At 37.4% G+C, this 19,958-nt stretch overlaps 2 protein-coding genes across 2 annotated transcripts in view; one reads left to right on the forward strand and one right to left on the reverse strand.

Moving 5' to 3' along the window:
• The first annotated feature begins 75 nt into the window (after nucleotides 1-75).
• LOC113230747 (peptide-N(4)-(N-acetyl-beta-glucosaminyl)asparagine amidase) lies at nucleotides 76-19,679 on the forward strand. Its single transcript, XM_026464826.1, has 11 exons — nucleotides 76-301; nucleotides 5,500-5,682; nucleotides 6,751-6,916; nucleotides 7,542-7,720; nucleotides 7,796-7,981; nucleotides 9,442-9,612; nucleotides 11,297-11,448; nucleotides 13,094-13,175; nucleotides 14,248-14,434; nucleotides 14,717-14,878; nucleotides 18,898-19,679. The coding sequence occupies exons 1-11, from the start codon at nucleotides 89-91 to the stop codon at nucleotides 19,059-19,061; spliced, it is 1,845 nt and encodes a 614-aa protein (XP_026320611.1). The 5' UTR covers nucleotides 76-88; the 3' UTR covers nucleotides 19,062-19,679.
• A 227-nt stretch (nucleotides 19,680-19,906) lies between these two features.
• Nucleotides 19,907-19,958, reverse strand: part of LOC113230904 (putative deoxyribonuclease TATDN1) — a 13,870-nt gene continuing 13,818 nt past the window's right edge. Inside the window, exon 5 of the mRNA XM_026465014.1 lies at nucleotides 19,907-19,916. Within this exon, the coding sequence (XP_026320799.1) occupies nucleotides 19,907-19,916 (10 nt within the window). The remainder of the gene's footprint in view (nucleotides 19,917-19,958) is intronic.

The raw sequence follows: 19,958 nt of genomic DNA on the forward strand, positions 1-19,958 counted from the left end.
AGAACTTTATCTTATCATTATTACAAAAAGTTATTAAATTTCCAAGTGATTTTTGCGAAAATTGCATTTGTGTCCTATTAATTTAACTATGGAGGATATGGCTCGGCTTGCTCTGGTCGAGCAAAACGTTCAAGATGCAGAGACATTTAGTAAAATACTGTACGAACTTCTGACACACATTACCCATATTTTGGACAATCCCCATGATTATGAGCTAAGAATAATAAGAAGCGAGGTTCTGAAGACTGTTTTGAAGTATGAAGCATTTGTGGATTACCTAAAATCTATTGGTTTTCAACCGGTAAGCGTTTTTTGCAACACTCCAGATCAACTTGATAATATGGTTGTTTTACCTGTACCCGCATTTAAAATATAGGTACCTGTAGGCTATTTAAAGGTTAGTCCAAAACCAACAGTCGTAAGTCCACAGAGATGGAATTTATAGTAAGTAGAATGAGATTTTTTAGAGAAATCCCTTTAAAAGTTAATAACTGTTGAGTAGCTGACTGCAAAGGAGAGATGAAGTGGGGGAGGAAGTTATGAGCAACAATGTAAACTTGGATGTGAGTACATTAACAATTTTTAAGATACTAGTCTCGTCTGAAGTCTAACCTGTTGAATTTTACCTGGGAAGTCCAAGCGGCTGTCTTAGTCTTTAAATCCATGTCAAGCTGAGTGAATTTGGCTCAAAACTTGTCTTATGCAGTAATTTTCAAATAACAGATATAGTTTTTAGTACAGAAAGACATTCTGTATTATTGTGGCAAGGTGCAGCGACTGCTTGAGGCAGCCAAACCTCAAAACTTACTTGATAAGGTGGTGTCACCATTTTAAAATTTACTTATATTTCGTTTCAATCCATTTTGAACAAAAGTAAACAAACAAGGCACTGACCCAACCATAGACGATTAGTGGTGGCCAATTGTAACGCCAACTACAAATTGATTAATTAATCAATTGAATGATTAAATCAATTTGTTCAATTGAGTCATACTAGCAATTTTCCTTATATAACCTATATAAGCATATTTAAAATTTCAATTTAAATCCTCCTTCAAATCCTTACACTTAGATACTCGCTTGATTGCGATTGAGATGTTCGCTTTAATAATCAATTACTAAAGTGTAATTGATTGAACTGAATGTTTTTTTTTCGAACAGCACTATGCAACCATAGGCAAGTCATATAAGTGTAGGTGAATAATAACCTCACTTTTGGGCTACCATTTTTCAAATATGATTTCACTATGCTATTCAAATGAATATTGTTGAAAAAAGTGATGATATATCAAGTCGAAATCTTCGAAATATAAGTGAAAGTGTTACTCATTCAATTTATTGAGTGATTACTTTAGAATTTTAACCAAACAGGTTTGTTTACTTTTTGTTCAAAATGGATTGGAACAGACTTTAGTTGATTTTTTAATTATTTTTTAAAATATGTTTTGAAATCATTACCATAAAAAAATCTTTGATTTCCTAAAACTATGCATCAGTGGTCTTTTGACTAAGTCTATTCCCAAAACTATGCAACCAATTTAACAGTCCACATCTATTTTACAGTTGAACCAGTGCGTCACCTTACAACGAAAACCAATTAAATCGAAATTTTGACGAAAATGACTTAAGAATGCCAAAGTACTTAAAATTTTGTCGTTTTTCGTCTGCGAAAACCGATTAATCGCTAAGTCTTATAGTTTCGCTGCTACCTAATAAGATAAACGATTATTTCAACCATTACCAAGGTTTGTTTTCAAATACAAAACATTAAGCATAATTAGCTTGACTGCTGACATATTTGTCTCCAATGATTGTCAGTTAATCTGATAAAATTTGGTTTTCTTCAGATAGAGCTCATGAAATACTCAATTTTTCCCTCAGTAACAATCATTTACTAAGATTTAAATCTCCATTCTAGATTAAAATGGTCAAACAAAAGCTATTATAGCAGTTTCCTTCAAACGAGGCGTGAAGAGGCATATTGTAGGCAGGCAGGGTGGAGGCGGCTAGTGCAGTGAGGATTCCATCGCTGCACTAGGTTCCTTCGCGTTTGGATACCACTTTCCTTTTAACATCAGGTGGAGTGGAGTCATTTGCCTGTCAGGTATAAAAAAAAAAAAAAAAAAAAAGTTTAATTGATTTTACCTGACGAATTCCATTTTAACATTACAATCTAATCGGCTAAGAAAATATTGTATATCAAGATAATTGTTTTTCTCTGATAATACTTATTCAAGGATGCAACTTAATTACTACAGCGAAAAATGATTTAACCTGATTAATTTGTTTTACCTGAAGAATTCCATATTAATCAATACAAGATTGTAACGCTAACTAACTGTAACGAAAATATTGTATATCTAGATAATTGTTTTTCTCTGAGACGATACCTAGTCACGGACAAACACTAAAACTTTAACCCTAGATAGGAAGAGAAGAACCACAAGAGCGTATTGGACACAATGTTCTTTTGAAATAGAAAATGAAAGGGTCATTGTGTGGCAAAAGTTTTTTTTTGCACTACCCTTTACATCAGTCAAAGCGTGGTACAAAATGCTGTAAAAAATAAAGATTTTGTTGGACAATACAGTAAAGATAAAGACCCTCGTGGAATGTGCGTGGCACATAATAAGACACCTGAAAAAGTTCAAGAGGTCCATGACCACATACAATCGTTTCCATCCATGGAGAGTCATTACGTAAGAAAGAAGTCTAAACGTCAATATTTGGATAGAAAACTATCTATTGCAAAGATGTACAGTCTTTATGTTGACGAATGTAAAAAGAAAAACAGTAAACCTGTCTCTGAGATAACATATCGGAGAATGTTTTGCAATGATTTCAATTTGGGATTCTTTAAACCGAAAAAGGGCCAATGTCTGATTTGCACTAAATATGCACGAAGTGATACTAAAGATAAAACGGAACTCGAAAAACAATTTGCTGAATACAATGCCAGGAAAGAGGCTTGTAATAAAGAAAAGAAAAATGATAAGATAAGAGCCGGTGATAATAAGGAATTTTTATCTGCTTCTTTTGATTTACAAGCCATACTTCAGATACCTGGTGTAGACATCGGTCTTCTATATTACACGCGCAAATTAACTGTCTATAATTTGACAGTATACGAGAGTGCTCTTCCAAACCATGCATATTGTTTCACTTCTGATGTTTTAAATATAAAAAAAAATATTGTAAATGCTATTTACAAAGAGCAACCCCTAGAGTTTCTTGCTCATTCTTCTCAGGGGAATCTGCCTTACGAATGAGCGGTAGAGTTTAACCATTGTGACGATTTCAAGTGTAATAATGCTTACCTATGAAATAAAGATTATTTTGAATTTGAATTTGAATTTGGTCAGAAGTAAATGGCAAAAAAGGTAGCGCGGAAATAGGTACTATTTTGTACCACTACTTGTCGAATTGCATTCCAAATTCTGTGACTGAAGTAAGCCTTTTTTCTGATACCTGTGGCGGGCAGAATCGGAATAAGAACGTAGCGGCAATTCTACTCTGGGCTGTTCAAAAAATAGAAAACTTGCAAATCATTGAACAAAAATTCCTTGAAAGTGGACATTCACACATGGAGGCAGACTCTATGCATAGCGCTATCGAGACGGAACAAAAATATACAGATATCTATTCAATGCCAGATTGGATAAAGGTATTTAAGAAAGCAAGATCAAAAAAAGTATATATTAAGAAAGAAAATAAGAAAGTTGTTAAGAACCCATACGTTGTGAAAGAATTCAAATATGATGAGTTCAAAGATTTAAAAGATCTGTCCAACAAAATTTTGTTAAATACAAAAATAGACACAGAAGAAAAGCAAGTTAAGTGGTTAAAGATAAAGCGACTGAGATATATTAAAGGAGAAAACAAAATATTCTATAATTACGTTATGTCAGAGAATTTTTTCTGCAATTGATGTTAGTAAAAAAAGAAAAGGAATGAAAGAAAAGGAAGTAAAGCCAGTGAAAACTTAGATTCTGAGCAACAAAGAGAACATAATTACGGAACAAGAAATAGAAAGAAAAGGACTGTGGACGAAGCGGCAATGTCCGTGATTTCTGAAAGATCAGAAATCAGTGACGTGCAATATTTTCCTGATAAACTATTGCAGCTCTACAAAAAAACCTTTATCTATAAGTGTTGCAAAAAAGAGAGACTTGCTGCTATTATGCAGCAAAGGCGTCATACCAGAGGGGTACCATCCCTGGTTCAACAATTTGAATAGCGATGCTGATTGTAAAGACAGGGTACCTGATTGCACAGTCTCTGATGACGAATCTGCAATATCTTCGGATGATGACTAACAACAACCCAATACAAAATAGTTAATTTTTTTAAGTACCTACCTAACCCTGGTATTCTATTTTTACTGTCTTAATTTTAATTATATTTGATTATAATTGTAATGACATATTATTCTCAGTTTGACCTAACTAGAAGATAAAAATGCTTAGTCATAAACAAATTAGATAATTTTGTTTAGAATTTAATTAAGTTTATCAAAGTAAAAATAGTCCTTGTTTGATTTTCTAATTTGATTATTATTTCAATTACCTGTTCTCGATACCTAGCATATGTAAATGCTTAATGTAGATGCGCATTAAAGATAATATTTTATTTAGAATTTGAAAATATGCAAAGTCGCAGGACTTTGCATATTTAAATTTTTCCCAAAAATGTTATCCCATGGAAATTTCGGGAATTTTTTTATCCAAGTAAGATTATCATAGGTCACAAAGGTACATTTATGTAAAATTTTAGACGTCTAGCGCAATAATATTGGATTTGCTTTGGTATGTCAGTCAGTCAGTCGGTCACTCAATAATAAGTCAGTTTTTCCTTTATTTACATTTTTTTTGGTACATATTACTGGCAATTGAAACGCGATTTTATTGTTATTTGAACTAATCAAGCTAATTTGTACTTAATTAATTATTTCGACTTATAAAGTTGATAACAAAGGAACGTACTGAAACTCTAATAAACAACTTACTTAATTTTTTAGATTCTTAAATTTTCTGCAGGGAAAACCAATTATCTTGATACATTTTCACTTGTAACTTCACAAGGGACAGCTTAGTATTTTTTTATCATGGTTAGTCTTAATTTACTGAAAGTAAAAAGTAATTTCGCGGGATTTGCCGTATTCCTATTGCCTTAAAAGATATAGACATTTATCAGTTCTCAGGGAAAACCAATTAAATGGGTGACCTTGTGACAATTATTGAAATTTTCATTACAAAGCAATAATTTTTTTAAACCTCAATGGACATGTTCAAATAGAACGTTTTATTAATGTACTGATGCTATAAAGCAAAAATAACAATATAATACTAAAAAGGGTATTTTCAAACCCGCAAACTTTGTAATCGCGATATCTCCGTTTGCACTTTTTATGATTTAACTGGTTTTCGTTGTAAGGGGGCGAGTGTACATACATACTTGTCAAGTATATTGAATATTATTGCAATCCTTGAATTTTTTTAGATTGGGGATAACTACACATACCCAAAAGAGCAGACTCTGAGCAAACTACGGATGGCCCAAGCAGCAATAGAGAGAAAAATCTATTTCTGCTGTGGGTCTTTGAATCACTGTGAGGGCAGAGTTAAATCTGGCGTAACAATACCTCTAGCAAGAAAACAAAAACTAATGCCTGTTAAAGTGTTGGTACGTATGATGTTTAATGTTGTATTCATAGAGACCGAACAAATCTGACGTGTGCGCTGCGTGCGTGCTGCATGCGTGTTATTTTTTAAATCTCATTTCACACAAGGCAAGCTAGCATAGATGGCACGGGAATGGCACGTGAACTGATTGCACTACGTAATGCATTTGTGCAGCTCGCGAGCCTATCACAAACAAGCTCATTCGCCAGATCTGTACGCACCCTTAAATGGATCACCACTTGAGTTTGAACTTGTATGTTTACTATGTGCAGACCATGTCAAATCTTTATGCACAATATTGTACAATGTTACTATTATAAGTACCCAAAATGTCCAGCTAGAATCAAATAAATATATACTCAGTTATCAACACATTGAAATTGAAGGCGAGTAGACAGTTATGTGGGTCCAATGTTTAATTTTTGTTGTCAGAATTAGTATGTTTATGAATAGTTTTTTAGATCAAAGTTTGTATAAAGATCTACTTGTCTGTTCAATTCAAATTTTTTTTGTAACAGCAGTTGTGTCGAAAGCATCTCAATATGGGTATTTAACAGTATTTATTTATAATTTTTATTTTAATGGTAAATATTACAGAAAACAGATTAACAATTTTATTTATAAACAATGAAAGTAAAATATTTCCCCCATATTCACCATATTTCCCCAAATGCAGTGAAACGGAGTGCGTGTGTGTGTGTGTGTGTGTTTGTGTGTGTGTGTGTGTGTGTGTGTGTGTGTGTGTGTGTGAGTGTGTGGTGTGTGTGTGTGTGTGTCTATGTGTGTGTGTCTATGTGTGTGTGTCTGTGTGTGTGTCTGTGTGTGTGTGTGTGTGTGTGTCTGTGTGTGTGTGTGTGTGTGTGTGTGTCTGTGTGTGTCTCTGTGTGTGTCTCTGTGTGTGTCTATGTGCGTGTGCGTGTATGTGTGTGTACCTTTAATGAATCACAAGTATTGATAGGTATCTTTAATGCACGTCGTCACAAAATACACAGGATGTCGCCATCCTTCTTTCACATGTAATAATAGAGAAATGATGTGCCTAATGAAAACATAATTTTGTCTCTTATAGACCACCACAAACCCGTTCCTATTAAAGCTACAGACTTTATTCAACGGTGTCTTAGACTATGAGAATGATGAACTTCAGGCATTAGCACGAGATCAAATACCTATAATGACACTCCAGTTGATGGCCTTGGACTCCTGTCGGGAACACCAGAGGAAACTGAAGGCTGGTTAGAAGTTATATTTTGGTAGCTATGGCCCCACCAGAGGGGTCCACAGCACGTTAAAGGCGGTAGGGGTGGCATTCACCAGTTTTCTTTTATATATTTTTGTCAATATGCAATTTATTCTTGTTTGGGGTCATAAGCAGTTCATGTCAAACATTCCTTCCAACATAATTGATTAGTGGAAGAAATTATCATTTCAGTCAGTTAAGTTATTTTGTTGTATGATCACATTCTCATGTGGTCAGTCAGTTTGGTACTATTATCTTAGGAATGATTAGAATCATTCCCAAAAATAGAAAAATGTAAAAAGGTGTTGCGAATGAAAGAATTTTCCTACATCAAAGGAAAATCGCTATACAAGTAATCTATTGATTTCCTAACTAACAGCAATCATGTGTAATTTTTGTCAATCTTTAAATTTAGTTTAGTTTAAATTTAATTTAATTTTTTTTTACATGTTTGCTTAATCTTCTTTAGAAAGCCAGAATTACTTTTATATGTATTGTGTAAAAGATTAAGTTGGGAAATTTATTTCAAACGCATTACATAGTAAGTAATTAATCTTTATAGCTAAGGATTACGAAGCAATAAGAGGGATAGTACTAATATATCAAACGTATTTTTTCAGGGGAAATGGATGGTCAGGACCTGCCGTTCGACAAAGCGTTGCTGCTGGAACTATTGGGCTGGTTCAAGTACAAGTTCTTTTCGTGGGTAGACCAGCCACCGTGCGAGACTTGCGGTGGGCCCACCAAGCACTACAGAAACTCAAATATCGTTACGGATAGTGAAATTTGCCGGGTTGAGGTACTTGGGTTGCTTCTACGCTTGTAGAAAGTGGAATGACATTAGAGCATGAATAACGCAAACCCCCGACGGCAGCACTACAAGTGCACGCGCTGCGCAGACGGCGCGGCGGAGTTCCCGCGCTACAACGACGTGCGCACGCTGCTGCGCACGCGCCGCGGCCGCTGCGGCGAGTGGGCCAACTGCTTCACGTTGCTCTGCCGCGCGCTGGGCTACGACACGCGCTATGTCTACGACACAACGGACCACGTCTGGTGCGAGGTGCGGCCAACCACTGTTGTACTAGCGATGCGCGATTGTGAATGTTTTCGTTATTGGACTCGTTAGTAATCGCTAATCCTGTCATTCGAATGTTAAATTAGTAACCATTGACTTATAAATAAATGGATGACGGGTCTAATACAAAAACCACGAAAAAAATGTCCCAAGTCAACCTATTCGAAATTTAAATTGTAATGTCATCGCAGTATCGCGCTGTCAGTCGAACAAATGAAGACTAAAGCGGAGTTTGGCGCTCTGTATACGATTTTAGCGCCTTACAAGTGCGGACCCGACGTCCATATAATTGTAAGTCAATGTTAGTAACCTACTAATTTTCATATTCGATATTTGGTATGTATATGATGAATGAGGTGTTCCGATATAATGATCATTCCACTCGTGCACCCGACCGAATGGCATTGGCATTCGGTATTGAATCATTCGACTCGAGTCGAATGATTGTGCTTGAATTCGACTTTGGCGAATGATTTGCCCATTCGAATGATTAGTATTAGTAATGTTCAAAGTTGCACATCGCTATATTGTACGGTATAACTTGGCCCTTTTCGAGGCGAGAATGAATAGGCATTTTTTATTTTATCTTGTTAGGGACAGAAACGCTGCAATACAAAGCAAGTAAGAAACGGTCTTATTACTAATTTATACATAATTATGTACTACCAACAATATCATCCACAATTTACTATTACAATGTTCGTGTTGCCACTTATTAAGGTGTGCATGCTCCATTGTCATGCTAGCCTGGGGGTCTAATCTCATTCTCCGTCCGACATCCGTCCTAATAAATAACTGCCAAATAAGTAATACTCGACCAAATTAAAAGACGCATGATGCGAGTGAAACTTCATACTCGACGTTCTCTTTTAATTTGGTATAATATTACTTATTTGACAGTTATTTTTTCGGACGGACGTCAGATGGAGAACGAGAGTAGACCCTTGGTTTAACCTTCCGCCTCTCTAACAGAGGCCAAGGGTTCAAATCCGACGTTCGCACTTCTGAGTTTCTCAGAATTTTTGTGCGAAATTTACCGATGAGCTTTTTGGTAAAGGAATAATCGAAGAAGGTTCACAACCCTCGGTAAACGTGTGAAAAACCCTCGCCTCAGAGGAGACCCGTGCCCAGTAGTGGGACGGATAAATCACGTCACTTTCCATCAGGTGAGATTGAGGTCAACTGCAAACTTATTTTTTATAAAAAAAACCTGCAGTTCTTTATCTTATTGGGCAGCTGCATTCCCAGAATGTGCTACGTGGCGGTAGGGGCTTCGGAACTACTCCACTTCATAATTATATTATATGAAAAATACGTGTTTTTAATTATTTTTTGTGGTGGTGGGCGTTGAAATTTTTTTATCTTGCCTCAGCTCTAAGGTTTATCAAAGAATTCCCAATAATAATTATTATTATTTTATACTAACTTTTTTTTTACTCAAACAGGTGTACGACTACGACAGCAACGCTTGGCTTCACGTGGACCCCTGCGAGGGCAAGCTGGACGCCCCACTTCTTTACTCCCACGGATGGGGCAAGAAGCTTGCCTACGTCATCGCCTTCTCCAGAGACGATCTCCAGGACGTCACTTGGCGGTACACCACTCAACATACAGAGGTCAGCTTCTTGATTCTATATTTTTATAATTAAAAACATATGCTAATGCAAATTGTTGCGACCTCACGCGAACGCTCAAAATGAACCAATTTCGGGATTCCTATTTCTCCTAATTTTTTATCTTGTAAAAAAGATTGAAACAATCTCAGTACAGTGTTAAAAAAACCAACCTCAAAAGTTCGTGGAATTACTTATATTTGCCAAGTTTTATTGAAATTTGTTGCCAGAAAGTGCGCGAAACCGTATTCGTCCCATAGTTTGCCACCCTTAAAGGTGGAATATTTTCTTCAAATTAAATGGGACCAATACTGAGGTACCCTTTTTCCAACAAAAAAGAATCATCAAAATCGGTTCACAAACGTTCATAATCCCTTAACATAGTACATACAAAAATAAATACAGCCTAATTGAGAACCTCCTCCTTTTTTTGAAGTCGGTTAAAAATTTAGTTCCCGTGCTAACGCGGAGCAATACCAAAACAATATACTTAAACTATAAGATTAGAAGTGCACGAGCATGAAAAGCAGACAAATAAAAAAGAGGTGCCATAAACAAATGCATTTAAAGTTTCAATCTAAAACTAAACTGATAAATAAAACTATATACAGACCTCGGTATTCAGCGGTCAGCTCTCTGGTTCATTTTCCAGCAGGATCATTTTAAGCAACGACCTTTTCTAAATTGATTCTGGTTTGAGTGTTATTCGTAGATCTCAAGAGTTACCTTTAATCTCATTGAGTAACTCTGTTACTGACACGATGTTCCGTCTACCAGAACAAAATGTGAGCCATATCATTGAGACTTTTTGTGAAATAACTACACTAATTTTGTTATGTTTCTTAATACAAAGATCGAACACATAGAATAATTTCTTCGACCCGGTGGTACTTGAACCCCCGACCATGCTGCACCGTAGTATTGCTCTTACCAACTGAGCCACAGGTCAAGTTACCGAGCTGTCGAAATTGTATGTGTTTTTGTTATAGATCTTTGTACTGGCTTTCGGCATTCGTCGCCGCCAGTGATATCTTGTGAAAGATTTTTGAAAAAAAACATTTTTCAGCATGGTCATGGATTCAAGTCTCGTCGGGTCGAAGAAATTTTTCTATGTGTTCGATCTTTGTTGTTGTTAACTGCCTCTGTGGCCGAACGGTTACCATGCTTACCTTCCCTTACCTTACCTATTTCTGCCGCCAAGCAGTAATGTCAGCATTACTGTGTTCCGGTTTTGAAGGGTAAGAGTGCTGGTGAAATTATAGGTACACGGGACTTGTTAACTTATGTCTCAGGGTGACGGGCGCAGTGGCAGTGCCCCTCAGATCGTAGCGATTTAAAACTCTGTGTGGCACTGCAACTGTTATGGACAGGCGTGTAGCTTACCATCAGGCGCACGACTTATTCGTCCCGTCACTTGATAGTATAAAAAAAATCTGGACTGCCACGCAGAGATCCCGGGTTCGATTCCCGGGCATTTATTTCTCTCGTGAATTTAGGTGAAAGTTGTCTATGTGTGTGTGTCCATGGCACCCGCGATACAGGGTTTCCCTAGTGCGGGGCTGTGAGTATGTGCGTTATTATTGTATTAATAATCTTATGATTAGTAACTCACATAACAATAGATAATATCATTCCTTTAAATATAATCTGTTAAAAATACAACCTTGTGACCCTGTATTTGTTTCAGGTTTTAAAAAGAAGAACACTGTGCACGGAACAGGAGTTGACAAGTACCATTTTGCTTCTACGCGAGGCGCGGCAGAGGCAGATCTCCGAGCCGAGGCGCCGCTGCCTCGCGAAACGATGCCTCGAGGAACTCGTTCAGCTAATGGTTGAAAAGTATGTACACACGGACTTTATTATTTGTTTACAATATTTAACTATTGTTTTTAACTTGGAGGGAATGTCCCACAGAACAATAAATACAGTAGAAGTTAGTTAGTGGCTGACGCGTGCCAACTGTTAGTCCGCCATTTTCGCTTTGCATGGTATGGTTGTGTCATTCTTTCGCGCAAATTCTCTAAAAAAATTCTAGAAAAATTTGTGTTGTGTGAAAATATTGTGCTGTTTTGGAGTGCAAAAATGATAGCCGCACCAAAAATGTTACCCGTAGTAGTATGTCATATCATCGGTAAGTCTTATTTTAATAAATTTTCAATTTTCTGTTAGGTATCGAATTGATTTCTTGTATTGTAACAAACGAAAGTAAACATAATCCCAGAGCTATATGGTCGAGTTTCATCTTTTGGAGATCTAAGTACACATCTCGAATTTTCCACGCTAGTAGCGAACAAACGTTTAGCGAAAAAATCCTTCATCTTAAATGATCAAAATAAAGTTCATTATGCTATGTGAGCGTTAAAGAAGACCCTATTGTCGTGAAGATACTACTTTGTATTAGTTCAGATGTTAATTGTTCGTCGTAGTCTAGCTACGGGCCGCAAGATGGCAGCACATTGAATAAAATTTCAATATAAAATCAAAACGTCGTAACTTGCAATAAAGGTTATATTGAACTTTCGACGAGACAGCGACTGGTTAAAGTTTTAATTATATTAACAATCCAGAATTTGTCAAATCTTTTGAAATTAAAACTATGATGAATTATTACCAAGATTTCATAGTGTTCATCATTTGTTTGTGTGCGTTTTTTCGACAGCGGTTCCGATGGGAGTGGGAGTTGATATTCGTTCTTTCGTTTTAATCTGTAGTAAAATTTTCGACAGTTGATTCTATCTATCTAAGTAGTTGATTCTATACTTATATAGAGTCATACTGCCTGACATTCTAAACAAAATACCTGTACATTTGCATAAAGATATGTTTACGAATGCCAAGAAATGCAAACAAGTTTAAAAAAAGTAAATACTTGAGAGATATGTACTCATAACAAATGTTCGATCTTTGTAATAATAATTATAGCAAACTACTAAAAATAATTGATTACCCATGCAATACAAATTTAATTAAAACTGTCTCTATTTATTTTATTGAATATCACGATGTTTTTACTAGTACGGAACGAGTTAGCAGACTTTACAAAGTTCTCCAAATGCCCGTTGCAGTTCTTTTTTTTAACGGCTTATTTGCCGTAAAGCCACCTTTGAGAAATCTATGAAAGTTTGCGTCTAGTTATTACCTGACAATTTTCGACAGCGTTTAAACAACTGCCTCAGTTTATTAATCTTCCATAGTTCGTAAAAAACTCTGTCAACCTTTAGAAAATGTTGCCATTTAAACCACTATTGCTAATAATATCTATCTGTAAAACTTTTGACAAAATAATCAATAGAAACGGTGGTTTTTTTTTTTGTATTATGACTTTGCGTAGAACATTTAGCCAATGTCAAAGTTAGGTAAGCAAGGATATTGAAAAAATAGAACGAAACCGGAATTGGTAATAAACTGAGTCATATAGGTAGAATGTCAATGCCTTCAGCGGTTAGCCGGTAAGCAATATTTATGTATTGTTTGTTCATTGCAGGAAACCTGAAGATGGTGAAACCCAAGGCAGGATCTCGGGATCGACGGCGTGGCGACGCGAACGCGGTGAAATTGGCACTCAGGTATTCTAACCTATAAATAATTTCAATTTCACAGGTCTAACATATGTTACCATAATATTATGGTACGAGGTTGCCTATTTCCCTATAATATTATAGTACGTGGTTGCCTCATCTTTGTATACGTTACTGAATTACTGCTGGAGACAGTTGGGCGACAGGGTTCGTCAAAAATGTTAAGAGTTACTTTGTTAAAGCATATGTTAAGCAGCATCACTTGTCCATATTTTTATAATATTATTAGCATAATATAAATGAATTTCAGGGTAGTAAAACATAACATTAATTAATATCAATATTACGAATCTAAAAGCGACATCTCTTGTCGCCTTAAGGTACCTCGTTAAGAGAAGAGAAACCCATTTTTGCCAGTCAGTTGAGAAATTTATATTTCTGACAGGTGACGCTATGGCAAAAAATTATTAAAAACCAAAAATGAAAGATTTGTAACAAACGCATAGACAATTTCTTGAGGTCTGCTGATCTGATTTGTAGCTCAGTTGGTAAGCCACTGCCCTAGATTGGCATAATACAGACACAGGTTCGAGTCCTGTCTTTTTATCTTTTATTATTTATTCTTTTATAATTTATCTTTGTTTTCAATCTTTATTAATAATTGTTATATGACGTAAAATCGTATGTTATACTCTTCTATCCGCATACTCGAATTCCCCCTCCATCACTGCCACCTGTGTTGTCATTATACTGTTATCGATTCCACTAGAAATCAAATCGACAAGTAGTTATTACTGAGATTTTTTGTTACTTTTGTTATGGTTATTTATTACAAAGATTAAAAAAATTAGAAAAATTTCTTCGACCCGATGGGACTTGAACCCATGACCACACTGCGCCGTAACGCTGTTCTAACCAACTGAGCTGCAGGCCAAGTTATCCAGTTGTTGAAGTTCTCCTATGTGTTTATGTTATAGATCATTGTACTAGATTTTTCGGCATTCAGCGTCACTAGTGACATTTAGTGAGAGATTTTAGAACCTTCTTGCCGCAGCCGGTACCTTTGACTAGAAATTCAATAAATTAAAACAATGTATTAAATAGTTGGTGCTAACAATAGGGCCACGTATTCCGTTTCGTCTGCCCGGGTCCATGCAGCGTTCAGTACTGCACGGCATCGGACAAGTACACGGTGACAGGCGGAGCGGAAAGCGAGTTGTCCGGGTGGGCCAGTGGCGTATACAGCGCGAAAAGTGTATTTCGCAAGGTCGAGCATGATTGGCGCATGGTATACTTAGCTAGAGAGGGTAAGTACCTTTTTTCTCCCGTACTTTGTTATACAGTGCCAGTTTTTAATTCCACGGTATTTTAATGGGCAATTATACAATTCGTTTCAGTCCATTATGAAAGATAAACCGACTTGCCATACAAATCATAACTAGCGGAATTTACTCCGGAACAATACCCAGAACACCCAGATCAGAACCAATTTAGTTCATTTCCCAAATTGGTCTTACCGGGAATCGGCTCTGGGACCTTCCGTGCAAACTGTTGGGCCAACAAAGTGTCACTATATTTCGCCACCGCAGAAGGCAGTGGTGAGGGGTCAGTGTCGTGGCGCGTGGAGGCCTGCCCCGGCGGCGTGCTGCACGGCGTGCGCGCGCGCCTTCACGCCACGCTGTACGAGGACGCCACAGTCGCCTGCACCGTCAGCGTGGACGACGCGCCACACAAACCTTGCCAGTTCTCCGGTAAGTTTACCTCCGTAGCTACCACTAATCCACAGAATACGTATTTACGTGTGGCGCACTATAAGTTTCCGGAATGAATAACAAAAAAATACTATAAATAGTCAGAAATGAATTTATTGTTTCTCAAAATATTCTCCGTTGGCGTTAATGTACTTTTTCATACGAATAAACCAATTTTGAAAACATTTATGCCACTCCTCCGTGACAATCTCTGAAACATATTTTTCATACTCTTCGACAGCCTCTTCAGGTGATGAAAATCCTAGACTACGTAACTGGTTCTTAATTTTTGGAAATATGTAAATAAAAGTCACAAGGTGCCAGGTCGGGACTGTACGCGGGATGGCTCATAAGGTCAACGTTGTTCACCTTCGAAAATTCATTTGTCTGTCTGGCCGTGTGAGAAGTAGCATTATCGTGGTGCAAGATATACGGCGTTTACAGTTATTTTTACCGAGTTTGTTAATAACTTCCGGCAAACAAATGGTCGTGTACCAATCACTGTTCACGGTACAACGATTCTACAAAGAAACGATACCCACGTGTCCAGTTTTATTAAAAAAAAAGCAATCATCCGCTTAGAGGCAACTTGCACGCGCGCCACTTTGGTTGGTTTCGGCTCATCTCGAAAGACCCATACGCTAGATTGCTGCTTTGTTCTGGGATCGTAAACATAAATCCATGTTTCGTCACCTGTTACTATGTCCCACACCAAATCTGACGCCCCTTCTTTGAATTTGGAAAGCATGGCATTGCACCAAGTGACGCGATACGTTTTTTGAGCCTCAGTCAAATTGTGTGTGATCCACCGAAAGCACAGCTTTTTCACACCCAAATGTTTGTGTAGTATTGATTGTAGTTGACTCATGCCTATGCCTAAAGATGACCGAATCTCATGGTATGTCACATGCCTGTCTGTTTTGATCATACGGCGCACAGCATCGATGTTTTTGTTGTTCGCAGCTGTGGACGGGCGACCATAACGAAATTTGTCACTGAGATACACGACCGCGTTTAAATTCTGAAAACCAGCAGCTATAAATAGTCATCTTGCATGGTGCTTCATTGCCAAAAGCAGTTTGAAGCCGAGCGAAGCTCCGCTGAGCTGTTAAATTACACTTAGGCTCGTATTCCAGAACTCTACTCAATACTCAAGTCAGGACTTGAGTATTGCAGTGAGCACTGAAAATCATACTCAAGTCCTTGCCATTAGGGTTGTATTTCCAGTGCTTGAAATCATACTCAAGTCTGCTCAAATCCTGACTTGAGCATAGAGTAGAGTTCCGGAATACGACCCTTAAACTCGTAGAAAATCATACTACGAAAATTTTCACGAGTTAAATCCATGGTGATGTAGACAACCAATTTCTAAAATGACGCCACAATGCAAAAACAAGTGACAATCAGATGAAACAAACTGTATTCTACAGCCAAAGAGTTCCATTTTCAAATGTTATAATTACTTTTTAAATAATTGTTTGTGTAAGTGGCCAGTTCCTGAAACTTATAGTGCGCCCTATGTATATTCTTGTTTATTCTTGTTTGCCTATTCGAAAGCCGTAATGGGTTATTTTCATTAATCGATCGAATCAACCGACCATTTTGGTCGATTGTTTCGAACCAAATTGCCTGAATGCGGGTTTATATATAGTAATCGGAGACGGGATACTCGAGCTACTTACTATTTACAATAAATAACATGATGATAACAAAAATTCAAAATCAATTAAATATTTAAAGTCTATCGTTTCACATGGATTTGAAAAGAGGAAGGAAACCGTCACAATGACCATCAGGAGCGGTATTCTGTAATCGCTATCGTTATGATTCAGTATGACTCTGATAGCGAAAGTCGTCGGTTGCCGTATCGACAACTTACCGATTATACTGTTCTGGAAATCCACGATAACGAAAATCGTTACTGCAACTCACGCGTACCGACAGCGATGTGACGTCAGGGTTTCATTATTGAAAAATATACGAAATGGGAACATCCCGACGGGAGGCTGTTTCTCGATCGAGCGTTCAAATAGTTATTTACAAACTTTCTTAACTATGCTTATTTAGTTTGTGCAAAGTTAGTTACATTCAAGAGTAACGTACTGTGTGTGTTTATTTTTTCTGAATACTTCTGCAAAATGACATGACAAAGACAAAATAACAACATTACGACAAGTAAGCAAATTGGAGTTCTGTAAATATTTACTTTATTTTTTTCCATCCTCTAAAAATAACGGATGGCTCACGTATTTAAGTCGAATTTTTGGTCGACATGTTTCGGACCAATTCGTGGTCCTTAATCATGAGATTCCGCGGCGGTGACTCGACGGAAACTGCGCGCCAAAGCCCTGGCAGCCCGATCACTCAGTACGGCAGCGGGCGCAGGCGGCGTCGGCGAGAAGATACCCTCGTTTGCTTCATTTTTATTAAAGTCATATGCAGGATTGCACACTGCATTAACAACGTCATTTTCTAAAGTCTCGTCTACACTAACCACTGACGTAGTACCTAGCACTGTTTTCCTAGAATGAAAATGGAATCTTATATACACCGGGAGCCATTGAATGTTCCCGGTGTATATAAGATTCCCTGGTCCTGTGGCAAGAGTTACATAGGAAAGACCGGCCGTAACATATCCACATGACTAACGGAACACATATGTACTATTAAGAACCGGGACAATCGGGGTTCTGCAGTGACGGAACACTCATTGGATTCGGATTCGACGCACTATGCACCTGTATATGACTTTAATAAAAATGAAGCAAGCGAGGGTAGATTCTCGCCGACGCCGCCTGCGCCCGCTGCCGTACTGAGTGATCGGGCTGCCAGGGCTTTGGCGCGCAGTTTCCGTCGAGTCACCGCCGCGGAATCTCATGATTAAGGACCACGAATTGGTTCGAAACATGTCGAGCAAAAATTCGACTTAAATACGTGAGTTATCCGTTATTTTTAGTTAATAAATCCGGCTATTCTTGTTAAAATATATATGAATAAAAATTGATCTCCATACTAGTAGGCCAACTGTCAAAATAGGAATAAAGAATTCAATGACGCAATTAGTAATCATTAGAACGACGTAACGTTCACAATTCAGACATTTTTGACAAATTTTACCTTTCACTATCTATCGATAAAACTATCGACAATAACTGCATAACTATATTTTATGAAAACTGGCAACCCTACAAATGTCATTTTACGCTATCTTCAAAAAAGACAGACTATAGTGTAGTGTTGATACAATCACGGCCCTAGCCGCCTCCACCCTGCTAAAGACTAACGGAAGTTAACCATAATCGATGTTTAGTTCCAATCTGTTAGCACAGTGTTGAGCTATAAAGTTGAGGCCTGTCATAAGAAAATTGTATAAAAACCATTGACTTACAAATAAATGGACGACGGGTCTAATACAAAAACCACGAAAACAATGTCCCAAGTCAACCTATTCGAAATTTAAATTGTTATGTCATCGCAGTATCGCGCTGTCCGTAGAACAAATGAAGACTAAAGCGGAGTGTCGCGCTCTGTATACGATTTTAGCGCCTTACAAGTGCGGACACTTTTTAGCGCGGACCCGACGTCCATATAATTGTAAGTCAATGATAAAAACCGAATATTTAACGTCACACCAGCTTACGTCACGACATAATTTCACCTATAAACGCTTAATATGAAAACGTCTAGCAGCAGAGCTCTTTGTGAAAGAGTTTGACCAGGGAAGTACTGCTTCCTTACCTATTTCTGCCGCCAAGCAGTAGTGTGAACATTATGCGTAACGGCTTCGAAGGGTAAAGGTGCTGGTGAAATTACAGGCACAAGAGACTTGTCAACTTATGTCTCAGGGTGTCGGGCGCAGTGGCAATGCCCCTCAGATCTTTGTGATTTAAGGCTCTGAGTGGCACTGTTACTGTTAGGGACATGGCGTGTCGCTTTCCACCAGGCACACGAATCGTTCGTCCCATCACTTAGTGCTGTAAAAGTAAAGCTTGGATAGGTAACGATATTCTGCCTTTCAGATGCGTGGATGCAGGTCGCTGCGCAGTGCCGGTCGGCTACGCTGACGGCTAGCCTGCGAGGCGGGCGAGGTGAGCTGGCGTGGCAGCACGCGCAGCTTCTGCGCCAGCCCCTCGACGACGCCAGATCCATGTTCGACATCGCCGCCACACTGGAACTGCTCTAAGCGCCCCATTTTCTATTCAATATGACTGATTTAATTCAAAGTGTAGGCTGACTGACACAACTAATGGTTACTCTAAAGCGCCCCATTCATTAGCCAATGCGTGGACGGATCGACACAACAATTGACAATTCCAACTTGTAAGTTGACCGACACAGAGATAATGCAACACGACTCAGTTCAGACTGGTGTTAAACAGCTTTTTCACTGTCCATCATATTACTACTACATTTTACTTTAATATTATACGTAAATAAATGGAGACGAGTTACACAGATAGGTAATGGTGACTGATACTTTTTCAACTATTTTAAAGATTCCCATTCACTACCCAGCATGTTAGTTATTAAATTTACTCAATCCTGTCACATGTACAGTTCGACTAGCCGCCGATTTATGGCACTAGTAAAGTATAAGAAACGAATTACTATTTTATTTTATTGCAATTTTGTTTCTATTAATTACGAATGTTTCCCAGTCCTGCATTGATTCCTGATTTATGATAAGTTTGTTTTTTCTATTTTGTACTAGATTTTTTAATGTACATATTTTAATGCTGAAAGAAGAATAATAATGTAAGAATTAAATTTTAATTAATATATTTAAATTGTTCACAGCCATTCCAATGTAACATATACATATATTATATAAAACTTAAAATCTATGAAGAACGAATTTAGTTGTTTGCTTTATTTCTCCCTACGGCCTAAGGTTTCAAAGACTTAAGGTTTAAGGACAAAAAGTGAGAACATAAAGTAGTAACATTTATATTTAAATAAATAAGAAATTTAAATAAAGTAGTAATCTTCATCTTTCGACATCGACTTACCAAATTTTTCTGAAAAAATTTAAATGAAACTAAATGGATTTTATCAGAATATTAATTTTATTGAATGTCAT

This window comes from Hyposmocoma kahamanoa, unplaced genomic scaffold (genome assembly GCF_003589595.1).
Source record: "Hyposmocoma kahamanoa isolate Upper Pololo Valley unplaced genomic scaffold, ASM358959v1 64, whole genome shotgun sequence".
Lineage (NCBI taxonomy): Eukaryota > Metazoa > Arthropoda > Insecta > Lepidoptera > Cosmopterigidae > Hyposmocoma > Hyposmocoma kahamanoa.